Source organism: Hemitrygon akajei, chromosome 23 (assembly GCF_048418815.1).
Source record: "Hemitrygon akajei chromosome 23, sHemAka1.3, whole genome shotgun sequence".
NCBI classification, from domain to species: Eukaryota; Metazoa; Chordata; class Chondrichthyes; order Myliobatiformes; family Dasyatidae; genus Hemitrygon; species Hemitrygon akajei.
Window position 1 is genome coordinate 27868352 of NC_133146.1, and position 12643 is coordinate 27880994.

Genomic DNA, 12643 nt, shown 5'->3' on the forward strand with positions numbered 1-12643 from the left:
TTAATTTCCAAATTTCTGTCCAAAAGGGGGGAAGTAAGGTCTGGGGTGTGTTACAGGGAATCTTGCATTTTGTTTTTTTGTCAATTGTTTAGGTACAAAAATAACAATGCTAAGATACCTTTCAATACATGGAAACCTTATTTAAAAGTTTTGAAAATAGCTACAAAGTTAATTCACACTCAATTCCTTTTTTTGGTTGCTATTAATAAAGAAATTAAATGTCTAAGTTGCATGGTCAATTAAATGTTTCACCTTCCAGCAACTTTCTCCGTACTTTGGCAATAGCTCTGTGGATTTGATCTTTGATTGTGTAATACAGCCTGTATAGACGACCGAAAAACAAACTGTCTTTTTGATGTTTCTCTTGAGGGCTATGTAAATATATCCTAATGTGATTTTGTTTAATTTCTGTGTTTAAATTGTCCTTCTAACTTTTTGACTGTGGGTTGTGAAATCTTGCTGGTTGACTAAGTTTAGAAACTATCCTCCTAGAAGCATATAAGGCCATGAAATGTATAGAAGTGAAACCTTTTTTTAATAAATTTCCAGCAGAGGAATAAACCTAAATCAAGAATGAAAGAGGTTTATTTGTAGTTTGGCAGTACTGGTTGAGTACCCCTTATCCAAAATTTGAAAACCTCTGAAATCCAACTTTTTTGCAACTCTCTGTGCATCACAGACAGTTCTAAGAAGTGACCCTACATATGTAATGAACAGAATTTAATGAAAAATAGAAAAACACTGCATAAGGCAAAATATGAAGATCTCGAATGTGTATTGAAAGAGTGGACTCGCCAGCGTCAGAGTGAACACATGCAACTTTACAGTATGCTGATCACGAAATAACCAAAGATCTATCACAACGAACTGAAAATTGATGTAATTGTGAATATTCAGCAGGCTGGTTGCAGAAGCTTATGAAGAGGCACAACATTAAAATTTTGAAGATTGGTGGAGATAAAGCATCTGCTGATCACGAAGCAGCAGAGAAATACGATGATGAATTTGCCAAGATTGTTGCTGATGAAAATGTAACATGCTGAGCAGCTACCTCAGTACATGTGTGTGATGAGCAAGTGTAAGACAAGACTGCTCACCCATAGCACATAAATTCAGAGTCAAGAATGATGGTGATGTCAAACAGCCACTGACTATTCATCTGGGCAGCCGAGGTAGTGATAGCTTACCTTTCTGATGGTTACTTTTCCGTGCAAAAAATAATTTAAGATATTATATAAAACTACCTTCAGGGTATATGTATGAGCTGTATATGTAATGTAAATGGATTTCATGTTTAGACGTGCATCCCATCCCCAAGTGACTCATTATATAGATGCAAGTATTCCAAAATCTGAAAAATATTCAAAACATTTCAAACAAATTTCACATCACATGCCAGTGATAATAAACCTGATTCTGATTCTGACCCCAAGCATTTTGGGATAAGGAGTTCTCAACCCGTACTCAACCAAAAGGGATTAAAGTGACTGATTTTATTGTTTGGTGGGGGTGGTGTGGGGGATAGGATTGCAACAAGATGGATTAAAACGAGTTATCAATCTCATTGTAAAGAATGAATTCAAATAGCTCTTGGAATACAGTTTTCTAAATTTACTAAAATCTTACCGTGAGCTGCTGAACAGTGATAAAGCTATCAGTCTTTCTTCTTTATAGCCCAGTGATTGTGGAGATACCACATTTTGGTTCAATGAGAGGCAAAGAACGGGAGCTTATTATACTCCGGAGTGAAAATGGGGAAGTCTGGAAGGAGCACCAGTATGACTGTAAAGAACAGGATCTCAGTGATATATTAAATGGTATGGATGAAGGTGAGCATCCATTTTTGGCAGGTATTTTGGTTATTCCTCAATAAAATAGTCTCATTTTGATTGTTGATCAAACTTATAGTTTTCATATTTAATTCCTGGAAATCTTTCTTTTATTGGTTTCTGTTTCAGAGCTCCAAATATAAAATTAGTACAGTTCTTTTGAATAGAAGTTTGAGCAAAATGGAAAATGTTTACTCCACTAATGTACAGTGATAAGGCACCATTAGTTAAAATGCTCCTTTTTGACCAAAACCTGTTGTGATCTGTGATATTATTCTCACTAGTTTATTTTTATCATATTGCCTGGAAGTGGTTCTTCTGCTTTAGATTGGATTGGGTTCATTATTGTACTGAGATACAATGATAAAGTTGAATTTTGCAAGCCACCCATACAGATCATGTCAAAGCATAAGTACATTGAGGCAGCACAAGGGAAAGGCAATAACAGAATGCAAACTACACAGTGTACAGCAACAGAGAAAGTGCAGTGCTCATAGACAATAAGGTGCAAGAGTCATAGCAATGTAAATAGTGAGGTCAAGAGTTGACCTTTAACATACAAGAAGACTGCTCAGCAATCTTCTAACAGCAAGATAGAAGTTGTCCTTGAGCCTTGAGGCGCATGTTTACCAAGTTTTGTGTCTTCTACCCAATGGAAAGAGGGGAAAAAATGGAAGGTCCAGGATGACTTTGATTATGCTGCTTTCATGACATTGAAGGTTAGATTGATGTCCTAACTCTCTGCTCACTTGGCTTTCCATCTCCATCTTGTGAGATCTAGCGTACTACGGTGGTGTCATGTGAGAACTTGCAGATGGAGTTGGAAAGAATCTGTCCACCCAGTCGTGAGTACATAGGGAATAGAGTCAGGAGTTGAGGTTGTCGGCTTGTGAGGCACCAGTGTTGAGGATGATTGTTTACTGATTGCATTCTGTTGGTCAGGAAGTCAAGAATCCAGTTGCAGAGGGAGCTGCCGAGTCCCAAACCTTAAGAGTTCATTGTCAGTTTACTTGGAATTATGGCTTTGAAGTTGAAGCTGCAGTTAATAAATAGGAACCTGACATAGGTGCCTTTTTTTAAAAATCCAGACGCTCCAGAAGTGAATGTGGGATGAGAGAAATGGCATCCACCGTCGACCTGCTGTGGCGGTAGGCGAAACACAGTGGGTCGAGGTTGTCTGGGAGGTTGGAGCCATGACCAGCCTCTTGAAACAGTTCACAGTGGTTGCTATCAGAGCCATCAGGCAGTAGTCATAAAGGCGTGGGTACCACTATAATAATGGTCTTAAAGCAGGTGGGAATCTCTGAGTAGGGAGAGATTAAAAATACCTGGAAATACCCCTGCCTGTTGATCCACACAGGACCCAAGGACACAGCTGGGAATTCCATATGGGCAAAGATTGTCTGAGTGGTAATATACTATCTGTAAATATGAAAATTACAGATTCAACCCCAATATAGAGAGGTTAACATATAATCTAAATTGCTGGTGAAGTTCTGCATGGAGGGAGGTGCAAACCTTCAGATGTGATGTTTAATCAGGGTCTTGATTCTGACCCTGATTTGAAGAGAGTTCAATATTGAGAGAAATGTTAGTTGGAAAAATGATACAAGTGTAATGGGCTGCCTGTATGCTGTAAAATGAGCAATAGTGGAAGGGATGGGAACAATTTCTCTTTTCACGGAACATTTCCAAAACAAAAACACAAAACAAGTTGTTGAGGCAGAGAATAATTATTCATCATTATAATGAAAATCTGAAAAGGTGATAAATACAGTTTGCTTGAATAACATTATACTAATCCTAGTGATTTGTAAGAGATTACTTAAGCAAAGAACTGGCATAAATATTGTGGAACAAAGAGTCTCCATTGTGAATTCCCTTAGCTGGAGAGAAACTTCTAACTTGGAGTCAAGAATGTTTCCAGTTATTTCAAACTAACTCTTGTTAGACTAATGATATTACACTCCTTGGTATAAGTTTTGCAGCCTGCTTTGATATTTATGTTTAATTTTTGAACTTAATCTGATTCATGATAGATAACAAAAACATTTTTGATTTCACTGGTTAGGGACGTAGCTAGTAACTTAAAAGCATCCAGTTTTCTGTTGTAAGATAGCAAATGGAATGTGACTACAGCAACAAATTCCCTACACATTATGATCCACCAGGCTTTCTATTTTTACATTGTTTGTACAGAACTGGGAACAAACATTTGACACACATTAAATCTGTGTGCATCATTCCAACCAAATTTGTTAACCTTCAGTCTGAAATGAACGCAAGTAGTATGCACAGGATCTTGCATAGCATCTAAGAAGATTTGTTAATGCAACTGTAGTGGATGGTATTTGCACATTTCAGCAATTTACACAGCAGTTAATCATTTTTGTGGCTACAATTCTGGCCAGGTTTCATGAGGTGAGGTCTTAAAAAAACATCCAAATGAAATCCTTTAGAAAGCTTCTTTGAGCCAAAGGAAGTGTTTCCTTGAACATGTCAGATATTTGGTAGGGGAGCAGAGCTTGCCAAGAAGTATGTTGCAAGGCTGGGAGTCAGAATTGAGATAAAGAGCGAGGCAGCTGTGTAGAATGAATGAACCTCGTTAGGTCAGAGAGGGGAAAAAATAACTGGACTCCAAATGAGATGACAAAATGGCAAAAATTGTTCACAGGGAGAAGCAGCGGGAATTGAGCAATGCTGGAGACAGTCACGGCAGTCAAACCTTCAGAAATAGCAATGGCACAAGAGAATGGTGATTGCAATTTTCTAAGAAGTATGGAATGGACAGGAATACAAATACTTGTCAATCATAGACCTACAGATATAAAATGAACTGTCATATAGTAAAAATGATATTAACAGCAGGAATACGCAGCTCACTGCTGGATCAGAAAATACGGATTTCAGTTTGTTCTCTGAAGAGATCAGTGTATGTGGGTACCACGGCATGTGATTTTAGTCAGTTACAAATAATTTGACTGGAACAAAGTGCTTTGTATCACAGACTAATTCTTTTTTGATTTATTGTGTCAGGGTGTATCTTAGTGTGGTAATAGTGATTCTGAGAGCAACTCAGCTATGAGAATCAGGGCACAGAATAATCAAATTCATTATGGTCGGAGATTCAAAGTATTCTGAAATCCTGAGCCCCTGTTTCATTATGCTGTTTATCACTTTTGAAAGACTAATTTCAAGTTTAAGAAAATGGACTGAGCAACAGAAGGACCTACAAACAGCCAAGATAGTGATGCATAAAAGCTACTTATCTAGAATAGTATGTGAGAGCTAATGTGAATATTTTATTCAAGTTTTATAACTCAGCGCATACTTTGTGACAAAAATGCCTGGAGATCCTTAAGTTCTGGTCAACATTCATCCATTCCTTTTTTTGAACACCATTAGGACAGGTTATATTATCATTTACTTCACTACTATGTGTAAAAGATTGTGATGTAAATTGTTGCTTTTTCACAGCCAAAATCTACCACACTTAAGGAAAATAAAATTGAATAGCTGTAAAGTGCTTTAGAGTAACTTGAGTATGTTAAAGGCACTTCCTTATGCTCAACAGGAGGATAGTCAGAGAATGCACGAAGGTGCAGATAGAGTCAGAATGGATGAGATATCAAATGCACAAAACAATTACATCACCAGTGCATAGCAAAGCTGCTTGTATTTATAATAAAAACAACATTCTGGTAACACTCATCTGGTCCAGCAGCATTCTGTGGAAAAAGAACCACAGTTAATTTCTTTTTCTCTCCAAAGATGCTGTCTAACATGCTGAGTATTTCCAACACATTTTGCTTTCAGATTTACACCATCTAGACATTTTTATTTTCAGCTTTTATTAATACTGGCTTTTATACTTCTCCCAAATATTTCACGTAACACTCTGCAGTGTTCAACAGAAGTCTTAATAGACGAAAATTGACAACGGGCCATCAAAGGAGTTATTAGTTGTTTAATTCCTCTCTGACTCCAAAAAATGGGACAGTAATGGCCTAAATTATATCAGACTCCTAAATCCTCTCAAGGAAGGCAGATGACCAAAGCCTTGGTCAGACAAGTCAGTTTTAAAGAGTGCTCCTAAGATAGATAAAGAACTAGCTTATCTAGTAACTATCAGAGCTTATGATTTGCCACCTGAAGTGCCAATCCCAATGAGTGACTGATTAGGTATTAAAGAGGCCAAAAATGGAAAAGAATTGTGGTGATGGAGAAGATTACAGGTATGTCAATGAGAAATACTGTGAAAGAACTTCAAAACAAAATGAGAATTTTAAAATTGAAGCCAGTGTAGGTCAGAAAGCAAAAGGGAGATAAATAAATTGAATTCAGCATGTGCAGATAGCCAGCACTGCAGTTTATAAGAAATTTGGCCAATTCTAACGAAAAGTTATCAACTTTTAGATTAACTCCTTCTATCTCCTCACAGCTGCTGACAGACATCCCTTTACTTCTTACAGAGAACTATTTCAACACTTCTCGCAGTCAGTGTTCTCTGTCTCACAGTGGCAGCATTGTTTTTTTTCTCTCTCTACTTTCTTATTCATCTGCTTTTATACCTCACTTATTTATAACTAGCTATGGTTGAGGAGCACTGGAAATTCTAGACTCTAAATTTATGAAGTGACAGGAACATGTTAGTTTCTGTAATTTAAATGTGCATTTTCCTCTTTTTGCATCATCTTTCTTCTTTTCAATTATTGCATCCATCCTTTCATCAAAGAAAGAACTTGCATTAGCAGAGTATTTTTCACGCCTTTAGGACCAAGCCAAGTATTTTGCAGTAGCTTAATTATTTTGTTGGATTGCAATTGGGTTTCCTGCCAATGTCGAATTTATGCTTGAACCTTGGAGTGGAATTCTTGATCATCTGACAAGGAGGCTGCTCAGGAGTAACTCTGCATTTGGCGCCATGCTTTTGAATTATAAACCCAAGAGATTCTGCAGAAGCCGGAAATCTAGAGCATCACACATAGTTCTGGAGGAACTCAGCAGGTCAGGCAGCATCTATGGAAGAGATTAAGCAGCTGAAGCTTTGGGCCAAGCCCCTTCATGATGACATTTTGTGTGATGCTTTTGGATTATTTTTTATCAGTTCTTTATTGAACATAAACTAAATAGTTATAACAATTTAGAAAATAATAATTTAACGGGAAATTCAGATTTGGAAACAAATCATTTGAAAAGAATAGCGGCAATGACATAACAGGCAACAGTCACAAAGCGCTGGAAGAGCTCAGCAGGTTGACAGGACATTTTATGCTGTCGCCCTTCATCAATATTCCTCTCGTAGTTACTGACTGACCTGCTGAGTTCCTCCGGCATTTTGTACGTGTAGCTCTGGACTTCCAACGTCTGCAGAATCTCTTGTGTTAGTGAAAAAAGAGTCTTGAGCTCTGGAAAAGGTAGTGGGATAATAAGCAGAAGTGTGATGGCCAAATCACTGGTCAGGCCCTACTGCAATGCACACTAGAAAGTGTGTCAAAGGTTTGACTTGGCTGCAGGACACACTTCAACTCTGGCAGCTATGAGAAATTTGGATTGTGTCAGAACATCATGGAAACTTGGATTATGCACTCAGACAAGATTTAATAGAGATGTTTGACAAAGTACACTTTTTGGAGCTGATTCCATTGACTGGAGCGGGTGAAAACCAGGGAGCTGATTTAAGATAATTAGCAAAACAACAATGGAAAATTAACATCTTACCCAGTCATTGTTATGATCTGGAATGTGAGCAATGAATTTTCAGTGTTAAATAATAACTTTCAAAATGGAGTTCAATAAATATTTGAAAAGGGATAAACAATGAAGGAAATTGGGAAGAGAGCAGTGGAAGTGGAATTAATTAGAAAGCTTTTAAGAAGCAGGATGGGTTGTATGATCATGTAAGTGGTGATTTCTTCATGTGTAGGTTGGGGGACTTGTCAGCTTTTCCTAATGGACTGAGTGGTTTACTGAATTATTTCAGAGGCACCTGAGAATTAACCATGCTGGGTGATATAGATTTAAATGGACAGATGTTTAAAAAAGACAGGTGTTCTCTTAAGGTGATCAGCAAACTAGATAAGTATACAGAATATGTTAATCAGGTAGTTTCACATTATTATTCTGGATTTATTTAAATACTGTAGTGGATTTCAGTCTCAGGCCTTCAGATCAATTCAGATCAATCTAGTGCCCTGATGTATTGTAATATTCACCAGTTTTAAAATTTTTAAATGGAAGAAATAATTTATAAACATCCCCTTTGGAAGACAATGCTGAACAATAACATTTGTGTTTAAGTCAGACATCAAAGCCAAAAAGTGCTCACAACCAGTCACCTAAATGTGCTCTGATTTAGAACTCGATAGCGTCGAAGAACTGGAGAAGAAGCGCATCTGTCGTGTTGTTACCAAGGATTTTCCTCAGTATTTTGCTGTTGTGTCTCGGATCAAGCAAGAAAGTAATCAAATGGGGCCTGAAGGAGGAATGTTAAGCAGCACAACCATTCCAAGCGTGCAAGCATCCTTCCCTGACGGAGCATTGACCAAAAGAATCCGAGTGGGGCTGCAGGTAATTTGGACATTTGTTTTGGTGGTTGATTATATTGTACTCTGCGTAGGGCATGTTGGAAATGTTGGCTAGTGGCTGAATAAGATCTAAACGTAAATATCAATCTTGTTGATTGGTATTAATTTTGCTTACAAAAATATGACATGGCAGAAGAAAGGTGGTTATTCCAGAAAAGGTGTGGTGGAGGGGAGAATTAAAGTGCAGTTTTTCAAATATGGTGCCTATAAAAAGTATTCATTTCACACTCCCCCCCAGAAGTTTTCGTGTTCTATTGTTTTACAATGTAGAATCACATTGTATTTAATTTGGCTTTTTTGACACTGATCAACAGAAAAGACTCTTTCATGTCAAAGTGAAAACTAATTTCTACAAATTGGTCTAAATTTTTTACAATTATTAAGCACAAAATAATTGATTGCATAATTGCTCACGCCCTTCAAGTCAGTATTTAGTAGATGTACCTTTGGCAGCAATTACAGCTTTGAGTCTGTGTGGATAGGTCTCTATCAGATTTGCACACCTGGACGCAGCAATTTTTCCCCATTTTTCTTTACAAAACTGCTCAATCTCTGTCAGATTGCATGAAGACCATGAGCGAACAGCCCTTTTCAAGTCCAGCCACAAATTCTCAATTGGATTGATGTCTGGACTGTAATTTGGCCTCTCTGGGACATTAACTTTGCTGTTTTAGCTATTCCTCTGTAGCTTTGGCTTTTTGTTTGGGGTCATTGTCTTGCTGGAAAACAGATCTCCCAAATCACAGTTCTCATGCAGACTCCATCAGGTTTTCCTCCAGGACTTATCTGTATTTTGCTGCATTTATCTCCCTGTACCTTCACAAGCCTTCCAGAGCCTGCTGCAGTGAAGCATCCCAACAGCATGATGCAGCCAAACATAGCATTTAGTCTGATGGCCAAAAAGCTCAATTTTGGTTTCATTAAACCATAGAACCTTCTTCTAGCTGACTTCAGAGTTCCCCACGTGCCTTCTGGCAGACTCTAGCTGAGATTTCATGTGAGTTTTTTTTTCAACAGTGCCTTTCTCTTTGCCACTCTCCCATAAAGCTGCGACTGGTGAAGCACCCGGGCAACAGTTGTATGCGCAGTCTCACCCATCTCAACCACTGAAGCTTGTAGCTCTTCCGGAGTTGTCATAGGTCTCTTGGTGGCCTCCCTCACTTGTCTCCTTCTTGCACGGCCACTCAGTTTTTGAGGACGGCCTGCTCTCGGCAGATTTCCATCTGTGCCATATTCTTTCCATTTCTTGATGATTGACTTAACTGTACTCCGAGATATATTCAGTGACTTGGAAACTTTCTTGTGTCCATTTCCTGACTTGTGCTTTTCAATAACTTTCTTGCGGAGTTGCTCGGAGTGGTCTTTTGTTTCCGTGGTGTAATTTTTGCCAAGATACTGACTCACCAGCAGTTGGACCTTCCAGATACAGATGTATTTTTACTATAATCAATTGAAACACCATGATGCACACAGGTGATCTCCATTTATAATTACTTGACTTCTGAAACCAATTGGCTGCACCAGTGATGATAGTAAAGGATGTGAATAGTTATGCAATCAATTATTTTGTGCTTTATATTTGCAATTAATTTAGGTCACCTTGTAGAGATCTGTTTTCACTTTGACACAAAGTCTTTTTCTGTTAATCAGTGTCAAAGAAAGCTAAATTAAATCCATTGTGATTCAATGTTGTAAAACAATAAAACATGAAAACTTTCGGGGGGTGGGGGGTTGAAAATACCTTTTATAGGCACTTGTGAAGGGTTTTAATTGGGTAAAATGAGAAGGCTTTATCCTTGGGCTACTTCTACACTATTGACCTATGTGGGTGGGGCACTGGGGTTATCAATTTCAGGTTGTCAGTTGGAGCACAAGAAGGACTGCCAAAAAGATTTATTCCACAAGAATTGTGTTCCTGTAGAATGGAAAACCTAGTCACAGGCACAGTTTACCAATAAGACTATCAAATCTTTTGAGAGAAAACTAAATGAAATCTGATGCCGAGTGACGTGCATTGTTTTTTGTTGTAGGGCCCCAAAAAACAACTGTTGTGAAAAGGTATCTCTGCTATAAAACCATAGAGTTCTGGCAGAGTTTCCTTTTCTTTTGGCTACAGATTGTAAAACTGTTAGCCAAAATAAAAAGGTGAAATTAACAGAGGTGTACAAGGTGGATAGCCAGATACTTTTTCCCAGGGCAGAAATGGACTTATTCCAGGGGACATAGTTGTAATCGATTGGAGGAAAGCTTAGGGGGAATGGCAGAGGTAAGTTTTATATAGAGTGGTGGATGTGTGGAACATCCTGCCAGGGGTAGTATTAGAGGAAGATACATTATGGACATTTAAGAAACTCTTACATAGGCATGTAAATGATAGAAAAATGGAGGGACGTGTTAGCTTGGTCTTAGAATAGGTTAAAAGGTTGGCACAACATCATGGGCTTAAGGACCTGTATGGTGTTGTTAAGTCCTCTGTTCTATGTAATGAAGTATGTACATGTAATTTATATACTAAATAGTATATTACATTTTTCAGCAATGTAAATGTTAAGCTGTTTCCAAAGTCTCTTGCTGCTAGCAGTAAATCTGTACTAAAAGGCAGCTCAGGAAAGAGATCGGATAACAACATACCAATTCTCTAACTCCCTCTTCCTCTGAGTGTAACTGCCCTGGGAACAGAAGGTTGTAGAATTAGCACTTCCATTCAGCCACTTAAGTGGGTGGTTATGTGCTGGTCAGTTTATGTATATTGGCCAAGGGACTGCATTTTCCAAAACTGCTGTAATGACTTTTCAGGGAAGAATCAGTTCCTCTGAGATGTCACTTAAACCCAGCTGCAGATTTAGATTTTTTACCACCCTCTGTTACATTAGAACAACCCATGCAAAACTGTACGAACCATAGTGGATCGCACGAGCATGGTGTCACATATTTTTGAAGTACTTAATACGTATCTCTGAACGAAATCATAACCAAATTAAATGCAGTTGTGAATGTCTTGTTTTAGTTCGGGTAGTGCTGGTCATTTAGTGTGCTGAACCTATAAAGACAGTGTCTACTGAATCTTTATGATCACAACACTGTTACGTTGGTCTGTTGCCCTATGAGGCCACTCTTAGGTTGGAGGAGCAACATCTCATTCCACCTCTAGCCTGAAACTTGAACATTAATTTCTCTATGTTACAGTAATTTATCCCTTCCCCCCCCCTTTCTCTCTTCTTCATTTCCCCATTCTGGTTCCCCTCTTACCCCTTCCCTTCTCCTCACCTGCCGATCGCCTCCCTCTGATGCCCTTCTTCCTTCCCTTTCTCCCATGGTCCACTCTCCTCTCAGGCTCTTTCTTCGAGAGTCATTTACCTTTTCTACCTGTCACCTCCCATCTTCTCACTTCGTCAGACCTCCCCCACCCCTCACCTGGTTTCACCTATCACTTTGTGCAGAAAAGTGTTGTCAGCAGGACAGGTGTGGTAGAGGTAAAGAAACTGGAAGAATGAAGTAGGACTTTGGGTGAGAGAAGGAGTGGCCAAAGTATCTGTGGGCATCCCCATTGATTCTTGGGGGGCTCTAGCCTACCATAGCTCAAAATGAAGTAGGTGTATTCAGGATGGTAGTGTGGACTTTTAGTTCATTTATTGGAAGTGCACAAAGGCCCTATTTAGTTGAAGAAATGGACCAGATTATGGACCACTACCTGTCGGTTCCATCCAGACACCTTGTGCCTCATCTGAGGAAGTGTTTACAGTCCTCACATTGGTTCCAGACCCACAAAAAAATCATCTTCAGTCATGAGGGATTGTATAATGCCCACCTGTCATTATGGCTGGTAATGACCACTAGTTGTTGCTTGACAAGTTCTCAAATCCCTAGACACTTACAGAAAGAGTTTGCACCGTGGACTCAGCTAGAGACAACTTTGCTTTATCCAAGCTCCATTTTTACCTCGTTTTGAAATCAGTTTGATTCTTACTTCATGTAGTTTTACAGAGCAGATATGATGGAACTGAACAGTTGCTCAGTTCCTGTACATCTGATTAACAGTTTCCTTCATGGACACCCATTGGTAAACCAGATGGACTTCTCCGACAACACATAAAATGCAGGACGGACTCAGCAGGTCAGGCAGCCTCTGTAGAGGAGAAAATACAGTTGACATTTCGGACTGAGACCCTTCATCAGGACTGCAAAGGAAAGGGCAGGAAGCCAGGAAAATAACATGGGGGGGGGGGG

General features: G+C 38.8%; 1 protein-coding gene and 1 long non-coding RNA gene across 32 annotated transcripts in view; one reads left to right on the top strand and one right to left on the bottom strand.

Annotated features, from left to right (window-relative positions):
- The window catches only part of ank3b (ankyrin 3b), a 634594-nt gene that overhangs the window by 540636 nt on the left and 81315 nt on the right, over nt 1–12643 (top strand). For 29 of the 30 annotated variants that reach the window (XM_073027286.1, XM_073027283.1, XM_073027301.1 and 26 more), the window contains 2 exons: nt 1675–1829; nt 8188–8399. In XM_073027286.1, the coding sequence (XP_072883387.1) occupies nt 1675–1829; nt 8188–8399 (367 nt within the window). The remainder of the gene's footprint in view (nt 1–1674; nt 1830–8187; nt 8400–12643) is intronic. The other variant, XM_073027279.1, reaches the window with a different exon arrangement.
- The window catches only part of LOC140715307 (uncharacterized), a 113669-nt gene that overhangs the window by 19458 nt on the left and 81568 nt on the right, over nt 1–12643 (bottom strand). The gene's annotated exons all lie outside the window — the stretch shown is intronic.